General features: G+C 41.0%; 2 protein-coding genes across 3 annotated transcripts; one reads left to right on the top strand and one right to left on the bottom strand.

The window, feature by feature from the left end:
- Positions 1-73: 73 nt before the first annotated feature.
- cog8 (component of oligomeric golgi complex 8) lies at positions 74-4,039 on the bottom strand. Its single transcript, XM_074667036.1, has 5 exons — positions 3,516-4,039; positions 2,850-3,057; positions 1,860-2,684; positions 1,554-1,722; positions 74-629 (listed from the first exon to the last, which is right to left on the bottom strand). The coding sequence occupies exons 1-5, from the start codon at positions 3,842-3,844 to the stop codon at positions 256-258; spliced, it is 1,905 nt and encodes a 634-aa protein (XP_074523137.1). The 5' UTR covers positions 3,845-4,039; the 3' UTR covers positions 74-255.
- Positions 4,040-4,926: 887 nt separating this feature from the next.
- katnb1 (katanin p80 (WD repeat containing) subunit B 1) lies at positions 4,927-18,383 on the top strand. Of its 2 annotated transcripts, XM_074667269.1 has the most exons (20): positions 4,927-5,091; positions 7,678-7,845; positions 7,938-8,068; positions 8,162-8,279; positions 8,740-8,840; positions 8,996-9,037; positions 9,196-9,279; positions 10,104-10,219; positions 10,370-10,441; positions 10,525-10,675; positions 10,768-10,958; positions 11,131-11,279; positions 12,752-12,802; positions 13,541-13,605; positions 13,683-13,919; positions 14,042-14,191; positions 14,462-14,538; positions 14,815-14,889; positions 16,963-17,079; positions 17,389-18,382. In XM_074667269.1, exons 2-20 carry the CDS (start codon positions 7,806-7,808, stop codon positions 17,528-17,530), a joined length of 2,109 nt encoding a protein of 702 aa, XP_074523370.1. In that variant the 5' UTR covers positions 4,927-5,091; positions 7,678-7,805; the 3' UTR covers positions 17,531-18,382. The 2 variants fall into 2 exon arrangements, with proteins under 2 accessions (XP_074523370.1, XP_074523372.1); XM_074667271.1 differs by lacking the exon at positions 4,927-5,091 and having other exon boundaries at positions 7,757-7,845; positions 17,389-18,383.

Raw genomic sequence — 18,383 nt, 5'->3', positions numbered from 1 at the left:
GAACTTCATCTGCTGCAGAAAAGGATCTGAGTACTTCCTCCAAACACAGCTGCTGAGCTTTGATCTGCTTTATTTCACAGAGTAATCAACATTCATCCTGCGACTGAAACCAGACAGTTTATCAGTTAGAAAAATTTGATAGAGTTAATTTGTTATTAAAATATTTCCCAGAGTTCCTAGAGTCTCCAAACACCCACATATATAAACCAGTCGGACTTCATACAGCAAAAGAAAAGTCTTTTAAACTTCATTTCATCACTCTAGAGAAAACTCTTCATCCTCTTCACCCTCCCCCTCCCCCTCCCCCTCCTCCTCAGCCTCCTCTTCTTTCTCCTTCTCCTCTGTCTTTGTCTCCACCAGTTCAGACTCAAAGTCCTGGACTCCAGATCCAGTCTGTGCTGGTTCAGGAGATTCTGTCTTCTCCTTCAGTTCAGGCTCTTTAACTGTCTCTGTGAGCTCGGGGTCAAAGGTCAGGCTGCCCAGCTCTGTGCTGATGTCGATTTCCGGCACCGCTACCGTTATCGGTATCGTCTCCCTCTCAGGAAGAATGAAGTCCAGAGGCTCGAGGACTGATGAGAGGTCGATGCTGCCCAGGCTGCCGTACTTATGGAGCTGAGTCACAGGAACACCTGCAGAGACACAACACCTGCTCATGAGCTATACCTTGGTTTTTACTTCTGCAGCTGAGCGTGTGTTTTTATTTTCTTTAGCTGCTTCTTGGCAAATAATCTCAACAACAACAGATCAGGGCCACACAAGAGAAATTGAAAACTATTTGACAATGAAGTCACAGTGTTGCTGAATTAAAGTCAAAACAAAACCATAATCTTACAAAATCAACTAAGAAATAAAAAGTCGTATGAGATTACAGCTGAAAAAGTCGCTCTGTTTGGAGATTTTCTTTAAAAGAAACTAGTATTTTAAAAATTGAGATCAGAGCCAAAATGATGTCGATGTGAGAGATTAAAGTAGAAAAAGTTGTAGTAACACAAGATTAAAGATGAAACAAAGCAGTTATGTCAGGATGTTCCAGTTCAAATACAATTCAAATTTTGCAAAATAAAAAGTCCCAAAAAACATTTATTTTACAAGGATTTAGTCAATATAAAGTTGTAATCTCACCAGATCGAAGTCAAATTAAATTATTAGTATGAGATTAAAGTTTAAGAGGGAAGAAGAAGGTCATACTATTATGAGATTAAAGTCTTTGTTAAAGATTAAAAGTTCTATTCTGTGGCCCTAACCCTCTGTCTTTAAATGGGACCGGCTTGGTTTAATCAGAATTTAGACAAAATAACATTAAAACAACCAACTTCAAACCAGTGCCCTCTAGAGGCAAAAATAAGTATTACAACTAAAATGTCCACATTATAAGGCTAACTCTGTTTCTGTAGAAACTCAGGTATGGGGAGCTAAATGACTTTTAAAATTAAAATTAAATCAAGCAAAATTTAAGAGAGGGAAAATGGGTAGATGACAAACTAACTGAAATATTAATGATTTTGAAAAGTCAAAAGACTGATTCTAGCTTGATAAAAACCAAATCCACTCACCCAGAATGAGAGCGAGCTGAGCTGGAGGGAACAGGACCTGCAGACAGCGGTTCAGGAACGGTAGCAGGTCTTCAGCGTACGCCGAGCAGAACTGAACAAACAGCTCCTTCTCTCTGCTGCTGAAGGCTGACTCCTCGGCCCGGTGGAACACCAGAATCTGACAGGTCACCTGACACCAAACAAAGACAATTAGATCATGATGTTAGGACTTCACCTGAAATAATGACTGATTTCTTACAAAGTTTGAACTCTTCAGCCTGAGGATTACAGCACCGCTGTGATCTGCAAAAGGACAAAGAATCTCACCAGCTTGAGAGCATCTTCCAGACATTTGGTGACGTCCTGAGCCAGTCCAACCGGGCAGCAGAGCCGTAAGTCATTAAAGGCCGTCAGGATGTTGTTGAGGAAGCAGGCCAGCGGCTGGAAGTCCAGCAGGGACATGGGAGGCTGCAGGGTGCCAGGCTGGGTGCTGGGAGCCACAGGGGGGATGGTCCCTCCAAGAACCGATGGCAGCGAGATGAGCGTGTACAGATTCATGTCCTCCTGGAATTTCTCCACCGCCTCCTGCACGGCACCACGGAACGTCTCTGCCGCCACCCGTTGGAACATCGGCGCCAGCTGCCCGCGGAAGTCCGCCCCCACCCTGCTAAAGGAGAGGCCGAAGTACATGCACTGACCCAGCAGAGAGTCCAAACGGCCCCCTACACCTCGCTGCAGATCCCTGTCAAGAGTCTCCAAGAACTCAGCCACCTTCTGCACCACCCAGCCGTGGAAGATGGCTGCTTCATTCACTGCCACCTGCCCACCAGTAGGGTGCAGCAGCGGGTCCTCGTCAGAGAAGATAGCTCTGTACTGGGTGATGATGTCAAACAGGTGGACTCTGCAGGCCTCGATGGTTTTGGTGATGTGGAAGTAGGGGTCGTCTTCAGGGATGGCTGAGAGGATGGAGTTCAGCCAAGTTCCTCTAGCCTGCAGGAACTTCACCCGAAGCTCCGCCTCTGTGAACACGTCCATACGGCGCAGGTATCCAATCACACGCAGGCAGACGGGGAGCTGAGAGTTACTGCGTAGCTGCTGGAGGAGCTGGTTGAGCATCAGCTGAGTGGACTGACGCACTTCACGAACAATTCCCTGAAACAGAAATAATGAAGAAACATTTCATAAATCAACATGTTTGAGCTGTGTATGTATACAAAATCACAAAATTCAAAAACTGAACAATCTCTGAGAGAAGTGAGGGACAGGATTTTAATTTTGTGTTTTTATCCCAATGTTTTGGAGTCGACCTGGACTCACTTGGATGACTGGCAGTGATGAATGCTTCTTCTCCAGCCTCTTCACGTACGCTGCCAGCTCCAGAGCCTCCTCGTAGTATCCGTTGCGGACACAGGTGTCCATGAGCTGAGGGATCTCCAAGATCTCCAGGATCTCAGTGTGACGATTCAATGTGAGGCTGTTCATTCGACGGCTGGTTCCGATCTCCTCCGCCTCCTTCATAAACCCTCTGGAAAAAGGAGCAGGTAAATAGCCTCTGACAAATCTGAAGCAATTGCAAATGCTCAGAAAAGAGCAGTACAGTTTTGATTTTACTGCAAATAAGAGACTTTTTTCTGCTACTTCCATACCTCAGATTGATAATGTTTCTGCTGTAAGCTGACATGTTTTCTAACTTTTGTGCTGTTTGTCAGTAACTTTGCTTAAACTTGTCTTGTTGGTCTTCTTGACAAGGTTTTTCTGGTTAAAAATATTTTACATTAAGATGAAAATCATATAGATACTTCCATAGTATGAAGGAAACAATAGCAATAAAAGCAATCCTTTGTGCAGTACCTTACAATTTATCTGTTTGTTCCGTTTTAGTAAAATGGGACATATTTTCTTCAGGCTTAATAAAGTGTATCTTATCTTGTATGGCATGAAGATGTATATTTTTTTTTAACCTTTCCTTTAACAAATGCTGACCTGCATCTTTCCCCGAAGCTGGGCAGCTTGTCCAGCAGCCGGGACACGCTGCTCTCCACCCGGCCGAAGTCCCGGTAGATGTGCTCGGTGCAGTCTGCGGTCCGGATGAAGGTCTGGTAGTTTGAGAAGGCCAGCTCCCGGGTCTGCTGCAGGATCTGAGCCCGCTCTTCGGCCAGCCGCTCTGGCTCCCGGCTAAGCTTCTCCACCCCGAAGGAGATGAGCTCGGACAGGTAGGCTGTGAAGTCCGGGTTGTCCCTCCAGCTGTCCGGGAAGCTGTCTTTGAAGATAGAGGCCAAAATGCTCTCATCCTCCACGTCAACCGCCGCCATGATCCACAGAATCCGAATAAACCGAGTATTCCTACTTTTAATAGAGGAATGACAGCGACATGCACTTAATGAGATTGCTTAACTATTTTCTGTTTAATTCATGAAGCTATTGTGAGAACACATATTTTAACTTTAGAAATTATTTCCTTTAAACGCAGACGAACCGGATACTTCTGTTGACAACCTGCTTCTTCTTCTTCTCTCTATATTATGGCGGAATATGATTAGAACTCCATTAATGGCCACACCGCCACCTACCGGGAGATCACAGAAATGCTTTTAACAATAAATATAAGCTTTATAAGGATTAAATAAACACATAAATCAATAAATCAGAATTAAATCAAACGGAAAAAGGCAGAAATATTAAAAAATTACAATTAACAGTGATAAATCCAATTACTTGAACCTCTATCCATTTTCTTATTTTGCTTCTTTGACTGTAGGCCTATCCAGTGAATGAATCCCCACCACATTATTTAATCTAGTGAAAGGGCTTCTAGGCATATATAGAATTTTATGAAACACACACATGAACATATATCGATGACATCTGTTTTAAATAAATAATTATTGAGTATTAAATATTACCATTTTGATTTATGCACTGTTTTGTAAAACAATGATACTTTAATACGAAATATGCATTTTTAATTTTGTCGATTCTATTAAATTGTTCAATTTGATTTTTTTTATTATTATTATTTTATTTTACCCTATTGTGCTTTTTACCCTACTGTGCTCTTTTAGTGTACACCTGTCGTGCTCTAAGAAATGAATTCCCATCTCATCTAAATGATACGATACGGCGCAATAGAGGATGGAGTCTGAATATTCAGATTAGAAAAATAAGTAAATACATCACTTAACTTTTTAAATATGTTTTATTATTATGAGCATACCATATAGTGACATTAAAAAAACAGCATTTTTATTTTTTATTTTTAAGTTTTAAGTTTGGCTTCATTTTTTATTTTATGATTAATTCTTTAAAATGACGCATTTAAGTAACTTAGTATTACAATTATCTGTCAATAAAGTTGTGTTGTTAAAGTAAAAAAAAAAAAAAAAAAAAAAAAGTCAGTTATCGACGTCAGCGGAAGTCGGCTGTTTGTCGCTCAGTTGCTAAGCTGCAGCCGAGGAGCAGTTAGACTGTCAACAAGTTGTTATCATGGGCTGCTAAAAGAGCTAATCCACCAACGGTTTAACGTTTGAACTTTCAGATGATTATCGGCGGACAGACGAAGGTAAAGTGACCCTGACGTGTTGTTAAGTTTAAGCTGTGGCTGCTCTGATGATAACTAGCTCTGTTACTAGCTCTGTAACTGGCCCTAATCAGCTAACCAGGTAAACTGTGAGCTAGCGTTAGCCGTTAACAGGTAGATCATCACCGCTGATTCAAAGACTCATTTAAGACTTCAAGACCATACAGAGTATTTTATTGTTTTATTCTGCGCTGTCTTCACTGTTTCTGCCTCTGTACTCTCACTCCAAGTGAACCTTCGTTTCGGCTTGTTTGTTGTATTACTAAATGACGTCTGGCTAATTAGATAAGATGTGAATCTTAATAAGATTACTAAACATTAACATAACATTAAGTTAGCTTAGTTAGCTATCTCATTATGGAGAGTGTTCACATTTTACCAAAGCCCCTCAGACAAAGAGTTCACTTTGTGATCCTAGAGGGAGTTTTAACTCAGTATCACTGTTGATAGAGGATTTAGGATAAACTCTACAGCTGGTCTTGGATCACAGTGCCACAGAAATCCATCCATCCGACTGTTTCACAGAAAACACAGTGCAGCACATTTGACATCAAATAGAAAACAAAGAAAGACATACGCAGAATAACAGCCTGTCTGCACTGCAGTGCACAGACTTTTTGAAGGGCAGGGGCAAAAAAAGGCACAGACAGTGTGTTCTTGCCACTTGATTCCACATCTTTTCCAGGGTATTTTAGCAGACATATTGTCCCCCTGAAAAATGCATTCAAGCCCAGGTTTTGACACCCAACAGGCCACTTTGGTGAGCATCTGACTTAGGTGGTCTTCATGTGGGTTTTGACTCCCAAAATGGCACTAAAGCACACGTTTTTAATCAAGAGTACAATATAGCACACTTTTGTCACTCTGGAGGGCACTTTAGCACATGTTTTGACTCAATGGTGCTGTTAAGCATGCGTTATAGCTCCCAAGAGGACATTTTCTTTGCATTTTGATGCCCAAGAGTGGCACCCAGGAGGGCACTTTAGCATGCGTTTTGGCTCTGTAGTGCACTCTAGCGCATGTTTTTCAGCCATTGGGCCATGAAGGGGGGAATGCCTCCCTCCTACCGTGCACAAACTACTGCTGCACTGTAACACCAGCAATATGTTCCCCTTAAATTTAATGTCAACCAGATCAAGAGTACAGGGATGAGCTGAAGGGAAAATAAAGAACGACTATCAGTAAATATCAAGTGTAAGAGAACAAGAAAATAAACTAAGTTAAAAGACAGATTCAACAGTGGTATAATAAGCAAAATAAAAAGAGTTAAAGAAACATATAAGAGACTTAAAACAGCAAGATTACACAAGATAAATCAAGATTATGACTGCATTCAGTCACATAAACAACAGCCTTTATTTTAGCTCAGTCAGGGGCAAGCCTCATGTACAAGGTTATCGGGTGATATCTCTTATGGAGAATTGTTTATCCCACCAGATTGTGATTACAAAGATAGCAAAGAGCCCAAGGGAAAATAAGAAGTAATATTTTAAAAATCAAGATAATAAAAGTACAATTTTACAACTTTTACTGTCATTTTTGCTCTGTTGATACCTGCTACAAGTCTCTGATAGTATCTTGAAATTGCTAAAAGAATAGTTTTAGGGATTGGAGTTTTAATCATACACTGCATCTAAAGTTGCAGGAATTTATATTGAAATTAAAACAGTATTTAATTAGGGTTTTGGGGGTTTTTTTCTTCCCAGGGTTTTGTCCTCTTAGTGCACTTTAAGGTTGCAGATGTCAGGCAAATGCTCCACTAGACTAAAAGTTTCAGTAGTTTTAAGAAAACTTTTCCAAACTTTAGTCTATTCTGAAAATTTTAGCTGTATCCTCCAGTTGTCTTTATAAAAGTTGAACTTGTGGAGAATGTAAGAATAAAGGTCCTGACTGAGGTGGTGAAAGATAGGGAGAAAAACATGCCAAGAATGTGAGCATCAGTGTAAAAACACAGGAGCCACCTGCAGTCATGTCACAAATGTTAAGTATCAAAAAGCTAAAGAGCAGAAATGCTCTCAGTGTTTTACAGACTCCTGTGGATAGGAGCTGGTTGAGGGTTGATTCTTTTTTATTATTACACTCTTTAAATTGTCACTGAATTTCCTTCTGTTAATGTTTGCTCTGCAGGAATGTACCATAAACACTTAAATAATCAGCTTTAGTGAAGGAGTCCAGCCTGTAGCCCGACATGTTCCCCAGCCCCTCTTTATCTTCTTAAAGGCACCACACTGACTCCTTTCACATTCCTCTACACTGGGTAACGAAACAGTGCTGCAAAACTATGCATGTGTCGTTGCCTCTTTAAAGAGCAAGATTTCCTGAGTGTCACAGTAAAAGCCTCAGAAAACCACGCTGCTATTTGACAGACATGCTGTTAAAACTTACCTGATGTTACTTTACAGTTAAGAGGTCTAATGATTGGGCCTTAGAGAAATTTAAGATAAGCAAAACCTCCATTTCTGTCCCCGGTCTGTCTCTGATCAAACTGAGGACATGATGCTGCATGCTGTGTAACATCAGGCTCACGTATCCGTGTCATCTCTCCTTGTGTGTTTTGTGTCGGTGCAGGAGGAGGACGCTCAGAGCTCAGGGTGAAAGAGAAGCTGGTGTCTTTCCTCGCTCATCCTGACTTAACTTGATGAAGTAACCTCAGTGTGAATTCAAGCAAAGCAGCCCGGGCTCCCAGTGTGACCAGTATGGCTGCTGCTAACACAACCAAGATCTCATGGAGGCTGCGTGAGTCAGATTTAACGAATACTCCTGCTCTGAGTCGGTGCAGATCTTTACAAACAGAACTGAAGCTTTCTCTCTGTTTTGTTTCTGTGCAGAGGAGTTCGAGGCACACTCTCGCAGTGTTTCCTGTTTATCTTTGGCCAAGAGCTCCGGTCGCCTGCTGGCCACAGGAGGGGAGGACTGCACGGTCAACATCTGGGCGGTCAGCAAGGCCAACTGCATCATGGTGAGACGTCCTCCAAAACCAGCCGACGATCACCTGCATGCATCTGTAACTCTTTCTCTACAATCATTTCGTGCGTTTTTTGTCACCTCTCAGAGCCTCAGTGGTCATAAAAACCCAGTGGAGTGTGTCCTCTTCAAAGTGTCAGAGGAACAGGTCGTCGCTGGCTCGAGGTCTGGATCTATACGAGTCTGGGATCTGGAGGCTGCAAAGAGTGAGACTAAGTTTGTTTTCGCTTTGTGTGAAAGGGGTAGGGTGGCTCTGAGAGCTCACAGCACTACAACTTAAGAAAACACATGCAAAAAGACAAAACACAAGCAAATTGAGAAAACGTCTTCATCAATTTGACAACACATGCACAGCATTTGGAAATGCGCTACAAAGACCACAACACATTAGAAAAACATGCTACAAATACACCACAACACAATGGAAGTGTTTCCAGAGGACACTTAAAAGTGATGCACCTGTCAAACCTACTTGTTGTTGACACATATTTTCAGTCACAGCTCTATTGTGGTTCCCTTGGCTCCCTAAAGTAAGAAGTATGAGTTTTTGGTTTGATTTTATTTGATTGTATGTGTTATAGAGTAATAGAGTATCTGCTGTCAGAAGTGAAAGTTTTGGCACCTTCAGACTGTCAGAGTAACTCTGCTGCTTCCTGTCCTCTCCAGGTTTACGGACTCTGATGGGACACAAAGCCAACATCACCAGCCTTGGTTTCCACCCTTTTGGAGATTTCCTGGCCTCCAGCTCCTCCGACACAAACATCAAGGTGTGTGTTTGTGTGTTGGTGTGTGTGGGTCTCATTCTGTGATTTGTTATTTCTGTGAGGTGAAGTTTAGGGCAAGAGGCTGGGAAAGTAACTGTTTCATCTGAAGATCTGTGCCCTCAAATCTGTATTAATGATTTTATTCTCCTCTCTGTCAGCTGTGGGACATTCGGAGGAAAGGATACGTCTTCAGATACAAGGTAACACCTCTCTGTGTCTGTGTGTCTTTTCAACATTCATATTCAGGTTCATATTTTCGAAGACGCTTTGATACAGAGAGAATTTTCTTTTCCCATCAGGATTTGAAAAAAAAAAAAAAAGATTAACACACTGACTCTTGGTTGTGTTTTTGTTGCAGGGTCACACTCAGGCTGTGAGGAGCCTGGCCTTCAGTCCCGACGGGAAGTGGTTGGCCTCAGCCAGTGATGACTGCACCGTAAAGGTACGAACCGATCCAAAAAAGACAAAAATGACACCTGAATATTTGTAAAGATAAAAAAATATATATAAGATACGGAAAACTTTGCTAGCTTCATTCCTTGAAATTAAACTGGATAGGTACTCATCCTCTTCCAAAAAGAGTTTTCTAAATGCTTAAACAGGAGATTTTATCTGAGCATGTTCTATTTCTCCAATGTTTTAAATTTTATTTTATTTCATTTTTGTATTTTTTATCGGGAAGTATCTTTACTTCTTTTATCTTTTGTTGTTTTTTATTTTTTCTGGTTAATTGTTGGTGGTTTTTAACCTTTTATATATCATTTTATTCTCTTCTGTTTATTTTATGGTTTTTAATTCTCATCCTCTTCACATTTCTTTTTTATTTCTGTCCTCTATACTTTTTTCTGTGTACTTTTTATTTTATTTTCTAAAGTACTTTGTAACCCTGTTTTTTAAAAGTACTTTTAAAAATAATGTCCATACTTTTTCTTTTTCTTTTCCTCATTTGCTGATTTTTTTTTTACTCTTTCGAAACAATTCAGGTGTCATGTATCTTATTTGTCTCATAATAGCCTGAAATCAGACTATTTTTTCCTGAACTGTCAGGTAATTGAGGCTCACATTTTGTCTTAATGGATCTTTTTTAATTAAATAAGACAAACATTAGATTAAATTTCAGTTTCTGCAGAGTGAAAACAGGCTGGCCTCAGTCAAATAGTACCTGCTCCTCTGTAGATATTAAAGACAGCATTTTGAATACTTCAGATCAAACCTGAGTTCCTGCCTCTCATCTTTTCTCACCTGCTTTTTTGTCTCCTCTGTCAGCTGTGGGATCTGACTCAGGGAAAAACAATCACAGAGTTCAAATCTCACACAGCAGCTGTCAACATTGTTCAGTTTCACCCCAACGAGTACCTGCTGGCTTCAGGCAGCACCGACAGGTACGACACAAGTCCCAGAGGGAGGATTTAAACCTGTGTTAGGACATGATTTCAGCGGATTCCCTCTCTCATCGTTACAGCTGTGTTATTGTGACTGTCGTCCCGGATGTAAACAAAGGTGATGTGTTTGTTTGTTGACATCGTCCACAGGACCATCAAGCTGTGGGATCTGGAGAAGTTCAGAATGATCGGCTCATTGGAGGGAGACATGAGTCCTGTCAGGTGAGTTTTTGTGCTGTCAGAGTTTCAGGTTTGGCAACATTCTGCCCGACTCTGACCTCTGACCTCTGCTTCCTGCTCCTCAGGTGTTTGTGCTTCAGCCCTGACGGCAGCTGTCTGTACAGCGGGGCCACAGACTCTCTAAGGGTCTTCGGCTGGGAACCCGACCGCTGCTTCGATGTGGTTCCTGTGGGCTGGGGGAAAGTCGCTGACCTGGCTATCTGCAACCAACAGCTGGTGTGTGGCGCCCCCTAATGGAAACAACCATCACTGCCTATTTCCTAAAACCCATCCTGAAACCTCTCTTCTCCTCTCCTCTGCTCCGTCAGATCGGCGTGTCCCACGAGCTCTCCAGGGTCTCGTCCTACGTGGTCGATCTGAAGCGAGTGAAGAAGAGCGGAGGCACCGTGATCCAAGGAATCATCAAGGACAACCAGCCGCTCACAGAGCCGAAGGACACTAAAGGAGCAGCTCTGAGAAAAAACTACGAGAGACCAACGACAACCTGCAGCTCTCAGAGGTTTGACTCATGATAAAACCGCCTCAGATCAGACCATTAAAAACAAATCCACATGTATTCATGACAACATCTCATCCTGTAAAGCTGATTTGGACACGGCAGGGTGTATAATAAAAATCCAGCATCTTCTGGAAAAATACTCTATAGTTTATTTATGCTGTGATGTCATCAGGTTACGGCCGAGCTCAGAAGCTGATAGGAGGAGCCCCGAGGGCGAGAGGCGGAGCCCGAGTGAAGACGAGGCAGAGGAGAAACTGTCGTCAGCGGAAATCCACAACGCTGAAGATTACAAAGAGATCTTTCAGCCCAAGAACGCCATCTGTAGGTTGAACACACACACACACACACGAGAACTGAAATCTGAGCAAGTGTTTAATTTTAGATTTTTTTTGTAAGAAGTCTTATTTCAAGATATGACAAGACAAAAATGACGCCTGAATTACTTGAAATCTGTAAATAAGAAAAATCAGAAAAATATACTTGATAAGTTTTTGTTATGAAGACATTTTTATTTCAAGTGTTACATTTTTCTGAACTCATTTAGAATTATTTTTTTAAGTAATTCAGGCCTCATTTTTGTCCCCTAATAAGACAAATTTCTGAACTCAGACATAAACACTTCTTGGATTTGGTGGCTTGTGCTGACTTTTTGAAGAGCAGGGGCAAAGGGAAAATAAAAGGCACAATCTGACACCCAAGGGGGAAGTCTTTCATATTTTAATTAACAAAGAGGGTGGAATTTGTGTATGGTTCGTTCTATTCGTTATTTCTTATGATCCTAAAGGTGGCTCCTTTACCAATAAGAGATGGCTGCGGATGAGAAATAAAGGCACAAAGCCGTTATGCATGAATTGAGCCAGTATAAAATTACTTATTGGTATACTTTGATTCTGTTTTTCCCTAATTGCAGCCTCTTTACTAATGAGAGAGCGCTGCGGAAGAGAAATTAAGGCGCAAAGCCTTTACGCATGAAAGGAGTCATGGCTGGCAGAACAGGTGAAAAAGAGGGAAGGAAAAAAACTTTATCATCTTCTCTGATGTTTCTTGGTTAATCTGAGAGCAGATCAGACAGCAGCAGACTGTGCACTGACTGCCTCATTGAAACACACGGGAGTGCACAGATGCGCGCGGATAAGATGGAGCGGATCGTCAGCGTGACTTATATAAAAAATAAAAAGCTCAGGAACATGTCTGTACAAACCTTTAATGTGAGTTATTTGTCTGATTCTTATAAAGAGATGTTCACATTTAATATCAAAATATTACACAAACAATTTTCACATAGTCTTTTATTATTTTTCGTTTTTCCATTTTTAAAACCAGGACAGAAAATCGTGTTTTTTTTGTTATTCCGTTTTTCCGTTTTGGTTTTAAAACAGAAAAACAAAAAAGCAAGTCAGGTTTTTCATTTTTTTGATTTTCTTTTGAAACAGAATAACGAAAGAACGAACCATACACGGATTGGGTAGTTTTATTTTGTTTGGTGTTTTTTTTGCTTGTTTGTTTTTTTTCACCCAAGGGGGCAGAAACATTTTGGCTACAAGGAGGACAATTTCACACACTATTTGCTCCTAAAGAGAGCACAAGAGTGTGCATTTGTGCTCCAAAACGGCACTTAGAGGCATGTTTAGGGTATAAAGAGGGCACTTCAGCGTGTGTTTTGGCCAAACAGGGAATGTTTTTGTTTTGTTTTCGTAGTGCAACCACTAAATCCCTCGGTTTTGATTCAGGTTCATGTTGGATTTTTACATCCTACTGAAGTTGTGTTCTGATCCAGTTCTCCTCTCTTCCAGCTCGCACTCCTCCTAAGATCTCAGAACCTTTCCCTGCTCCTCCAGAGGACGGTGGGTCCCTCTGAACTTCACAGTTAGCTTTTTATCCAGCAGCTCTTCAGGACAGTCTGATTTCACTTTGTGCACTTTCTCAGTGTTATTTTCAAAATCAGAACTTTAAACATTAGCAGGAAAAGGCAACGTCCTTACACAGTGAGATGAACATCAGAAGAAACCAAATATGTAAATATCTGAATGTAGAGCTTGTAAAGAGCTCTGAATGAATAATGACATAACTCCATGACATTCGAGTTTTTAGATAGACAGTTGTTTTATTGGAAAAGATGCATTGTGAGATATTTCTGACGTGTTGAGCTCAAAGATTTTTGAACTAATCAGTTTGTGTTGTGAGCTTTCGTCTGTCAGGTGTACAGAGCTGAAGTCAGTTTAAACTTAAAGATTTAGGTCACACCCAGCTGGTGCACTTGGCTCCTGCTGTGTCACCCTGTGGGCAGAGCGTGACCTCAGAATTAAGGATAACAAAGTAAGGCTAACGTCAGATTGAGCTGGCCAAAGATTAAAGAGTGGGTATTGTGCTTTTTATGGTCTTTATTTTGTCCCTCCTGTGTCCCAGTAGTATCTTTACATGACTTACAACTTGAAAAAAAATCTATTTATCTCTTCCTGTTGTTTTAGAAAACTACTCCACAAACCCCCTTCACTGTGATTGGACGATTAAACAATTATGATGTGTTGGACCATTTTGTCAGAATTCAATGATGAAGATTGATTTTTTTTCTGTCTCCTCAGAGACAATCTTGGCGATCGGCCGTCAGCTAAAGGACATGATCTCCCCGTTTCCTGATAAGCAGCAGGTCAGTGAACGCAGCAGCTTCAGAGCGCCTCTCTGAGTCCAGGTTTTGTCTCATTAAAAGCGTCTGATGTGTTTCAGGCCGTTCCTCTGGCCTCTTCCACTCCAGTGCAGAGGGTGGAGCCTACGGTGGTGTCCTGTGCAAAGCGTCCCGTCCCCTCAGCTGTCGTCCCTCCTCCCACCAACCCTCCTCCCTCCTCGGGTCCTCCTCCTCCCTCTCAACCTCCTGTCATCACAACAAAGTCCAAACCTCAGCCCAAAGTCATCCTCAGCTCCAGGAACGAGCCCATCGGACTCAACGTGGCTGACTTCCTGCCTGTGAGCTTCACATTTTCACTGAGTCACAGAGGAGCCTGCTTGCTCCTGAAACCTGCTCATATGAAAGTCTTAAACTCCTGAACCAGGAAAGTAGACCGTGTTTCTTCTCCCTGTGTCCTCAGTCTTCTCCAAACAACCGATCGGGCGTCCTGAGCGATGAGGAGGCGCTGTCCCAGATCAGAAAAGGTCACGACACCATGTGCGTGATGCTGAGCAGCCGACACAAGAACCTGCAGACGGTGCGAGCTGTGTGGGCCCGAGAGGACGTCAAGGTGAGGCACTCTGCTCCACTCATCATGAAACAGAGCTGGAGAAGAATTTACAGCAGTCATTCGCTGCAAAAGCTGAAGTGTTTGTGTTAGACTCAACCTGAGCCACATACATCCAACAAGTCCAGAAAAACGTCTTTTTTGAGATATCAAAAGACAAAAAATGATGCCTGAAATGTTTGAAGAGTGTAAAAAATAATCTACCAATGGAGAAAGAAAAGTGTTCTTGTTTAGTTTCTTGTATTGACACATTATCTGTGTTTCTCTCTGCAGAGCGCTCTGGATGTCGCCGTCTCCATGAACGACCTCTCTATCGTCGTCGACATCCTCAACATCATCAATCTTCAGTCGTAAGACACACATTTGATTGATTTTCATGTTGTTTTGATATTTTTCTCAGATATTCCCCTCATTTGAGAGAACTTGAATCTTTTTGTAATAATATGAAGTTAAATAATTTATTTATGTGTCCGTAACTTTTTTTTCACTTTGATGAATTTTAAGAGAAGATAAAAACAGAAGCATGCTTGTTTGAACTTTTTTAAATGGATGAGGAAGAATCTAAATATTTGTGGATGAAGAGGACTCAGACTATGCTTTAACCCGTGTCTCTGCTCCTCTCTCAGGTCTCTGTGGAAGCTGGACCTGTGCACGACGATCCTCCCGCAGATCGACAAACTGCTGCAGAGTAAATATGAGAGGTGAGACAGCCCAAGAGCAAATCTGGATTCTAAAGTTTTTTTTTTCCAAATAAATTTATTGAAAAAATATAAATGATACTTCCAATTACAGAAATACAATTTACCTTTTCCCTTTTTTTTTCAACATATACACATATGTAAAGTGCAACAGAGGACTAGGGCCATGTTAGAGGAAAAAATAAGTTAATTTACAAGATTAAAGTAATACATTTACGAGAAGAAACACATGTTATTTTCATCTAAAGCTAGGCTGCCAGAAGATCTGAGAAATGTAAAATGAATAACATTAGATCACGTTTGTGTAAAATGGTTTTGATGACACAACACCCCTCCTTGGTGAAGTTATTCAATGTTTCTGTATCATATTTTATCAATACTGCAACTTACAGACAGCTCGGCATAGAGGCAGATGCCAGTTCTCCAGCACCGAGGACGGCTCGTTTTGAGGACAATACGTTTGTAGCTCTCAGTCTACTTTGCTATGGTGCAGGGAGGTGTCGATTTTGCAAAAGCAGTGCTCCACTGATGAGTTATTAATCAGGGAAGGAGGAATCTGTGAATATCTTTCTAACTTTACTAAAGGTCTTAACAAAGCCCCAATTTCTTTGCTTTCTTTCCAGGATTTTTTTACTTATGATTTTACACCTGTTTTACAGACTTTTAAGCTTTTATTTGTAGCACCTAAAAATCTCTGTGAAATGTAAAGTGCGTTAGTATCAAAATGTATTATTATCATTATTATTATTATTATGCCAGTATTATGCTGATGTGTCAAAAGATGAAAGAATTCCTTATTTATGAAACCTGTACTTAGGTATAGCTTCACAAGATGCTGCTGCTCTCTGGTTATAGACTTAAATAATGACTTTATCCTCGTAAATTTGATTTGTTTATTTATATAGTGACCCTAATCCTCGGTCATAGTAAACAGTAACATATACACATACAAAAAAACTGATACATATGAAAAGTAAACAATTACATGACAGAGTACAGTGTAACAAACAATAAACAACCCCTCCCCCCGCCCCCACTCAGCTGACCATGACCAAAACACACACTACTGGTTATTTATGCAATACAAGAGGTACACATTCAAGCAGGTAGTACCTCTAAATTAGTGAAATATGAATCAAAGGGTTGCCATTTGTGGAAAAATTATACATCCTCTCAACGTTTATCTAATTTTCTCAAGTTTGAAAAAAAATAAAAACATGATGTCTATGAGCCACCGGGAGATAGAAGAATATTCAACAGACTTTTCAGATGCAACAATTAGGAATGTCTTGCTGGTAAAGCTGTGAAAGCCACAGTCTTTTTGTGTAAAGTTAAATGCCAGTTATGGCTCAGGAATCCCAAATACAACAAAGTTGGAGAAAAGTAGACATAAAAGTAAAATAACCCACTCAGAAACCTTTCAGATCAGGTCAAAGAAAAAACATGTGGCTTAGGTGACAAGGCGAGCTTTGAGTGATTCTTGCCATGATTCTATTTTTTTCTCCATCTCTGCGGTTTTGATCTGACCTCAAGAAAAAGGATAAATTCTGACAATGAAATTTTTAGGGGTGGGAGAAAAAAATATTATAGGATATATGTTAGAAATTTTTGTTTGGCAATGTCAAAATCTAAATTCTTTGTCAAAAAAAGTTTTTTTTTTTTTTAATTCTTCATTTTAGTCTTTGTTTATAAACTGGTCTGGAAAAACGTTACCACTTTTCTCCAGCAGAGGGTGAAATGTTTCTCTCTGACTCAGGTGATGTGCATTTTATGGGAAAATATGGCTCCTGATATAGTCTGTCGACATTATCATCATCACTTAACTTTTTCACATGGTCTGGTGTTAAAAGAGCAAACTGATGATCCCAAAAACTTTAAATATTGAAGAATTACAATTTAAATTGAATCAGCATCACAAAAATCATAATAGAATTGAATCACGAGAATAACATATCGTCCCAGCCCTATGAACTTTATTTCAAAACTCTTGGGATCAGTTTTGAAAGTCAGACATGAATAAGACTTGGTGTGTGTCAGAGTGTGACCGTTTTTCTTTCCCTGTGTGTTTGTGACCAGCTACATGCAGACCGGTTGCACGTCTCTGAAGCTGATCATGAAACACTTCTGGACGCTGATCTCAGACACGCTGAAGGCCACGCCGTCTGTGGGCGTGGACATCACACGAGAGGAGCGGTGAGTCACAGCAGATAGATCCCGCTGCAAGGAGTTTAAAAAGCACCAAAGAAAAGATCACGCTCGGCTCGTTCTGCCGACTGAGCATGAACTGAGCGTGCACTAAAACACTTTTTTCATCTTTTAGTCACATTATTTACAACAGTATCTGTTTATTTGGAGTCATACTGCAGGAAGATTTCACCAGGAACTGCAGGGTTTCATTTGTTGGATTCTGGATTCTCTGCAGCTTCCCATACACTTATTTTTGTAAACATGTTTAATTGTTGACGTGCCCTCACCTCTTCCTGTCATGTTGTGTTTCTGCAGACACCAGAAGTGCCAAGCGTGCTGCAAACAGCTGAAGAACCTGAGCAACTTGGTGAAGAACAAAGCAGGGCAGGTCGGCCGTCACGGCAGCACCTTTAAAGAACTGCAGCTGCTCATGGCGCCGCTTGACGACGCTCTCTGAGAGCCGCTGAACTTAACGACCAATCAGACGGAAGCATCAGGTGTTGCGAGAGCTTCACCTGCTCAGTCATTCCTGTGTCTGGATCCTCTGGACGTGGAGAAGAAGTGTGTGAATACAAGTGTTATTTAATCTCCTGGAGCTCTGAAGAAACTCGGACAGTTTGGGGTTGATCTGGCTCTGAATCAGAGATGAAGAATGAAAGGCATCGAGCTGACAGACGCAGACTAATGCTGCGTTACAGAGACTCAACAACCTCCAGGTTCAGCTGCGTTCATCACCAGCTGCAAAAACGACAATCGGAAAAATCTGAGTGTGAAAAATAAAGATTCCTCGGATGTTAAAATTTAAAGATTCCCCACGAAGTGTTTAAACATTCCTGAGAGATTCGATGTCATGACTGCTCAGTAAACAGGAAACTAAAGCTAGCAGTCACTTAGCTTAGCATAGCTTTGCACAAATAAGTCACCCACACTTAACCATCACTAAATAACACTCTGTGGTCTCATCACTGTCTGATCCTCAGACTTCTGCTCACTACAGCTGTCGTTACACTCTATCACTTTGTGGCACTATGGGTTTTTTTACTCTGTGAGGACGGACTCATCATCACTCGCTGGGAGAAGCTGGAAACAGGAGCACGTTCCTGAACTCTGCTGACTTTTTAAATCTTTTCTACTCTCTCCTTTTCACTCTGTTAGCTCCTCTCTGATAAATGTACAGTTCTCCTGTTTATTTAAATAAAGTTGTACATGTCAGGACTCTCACACTCATCATTAACACTCAGAAAGATTCAAAAGATCATTTAATCAGTCCAATTTTTATTTATTTAACCCCAAATCATAACAACCATAAT

This window comes from Halichoeres trimaculatus, unplaced genomic scaffold (assembly GCF_033239565.1).
Source record: "Halichoeres trimaculatus isolate MK-OKI-2021-1 unplaced genomic scaffold, fHalTri1.1 fHalTri1_scaffold_3, whole genome shotgun sequence".
Lineage (NCBI taxonomy): Eukaryota > Metazoa > Chordata > Actinopteri > Labriformes > Labridae > Halichoeres > Halichoeres trimaculatus.
This window is presented reverse-complemented; position numbering and strand designations above follow the sequence as displayed.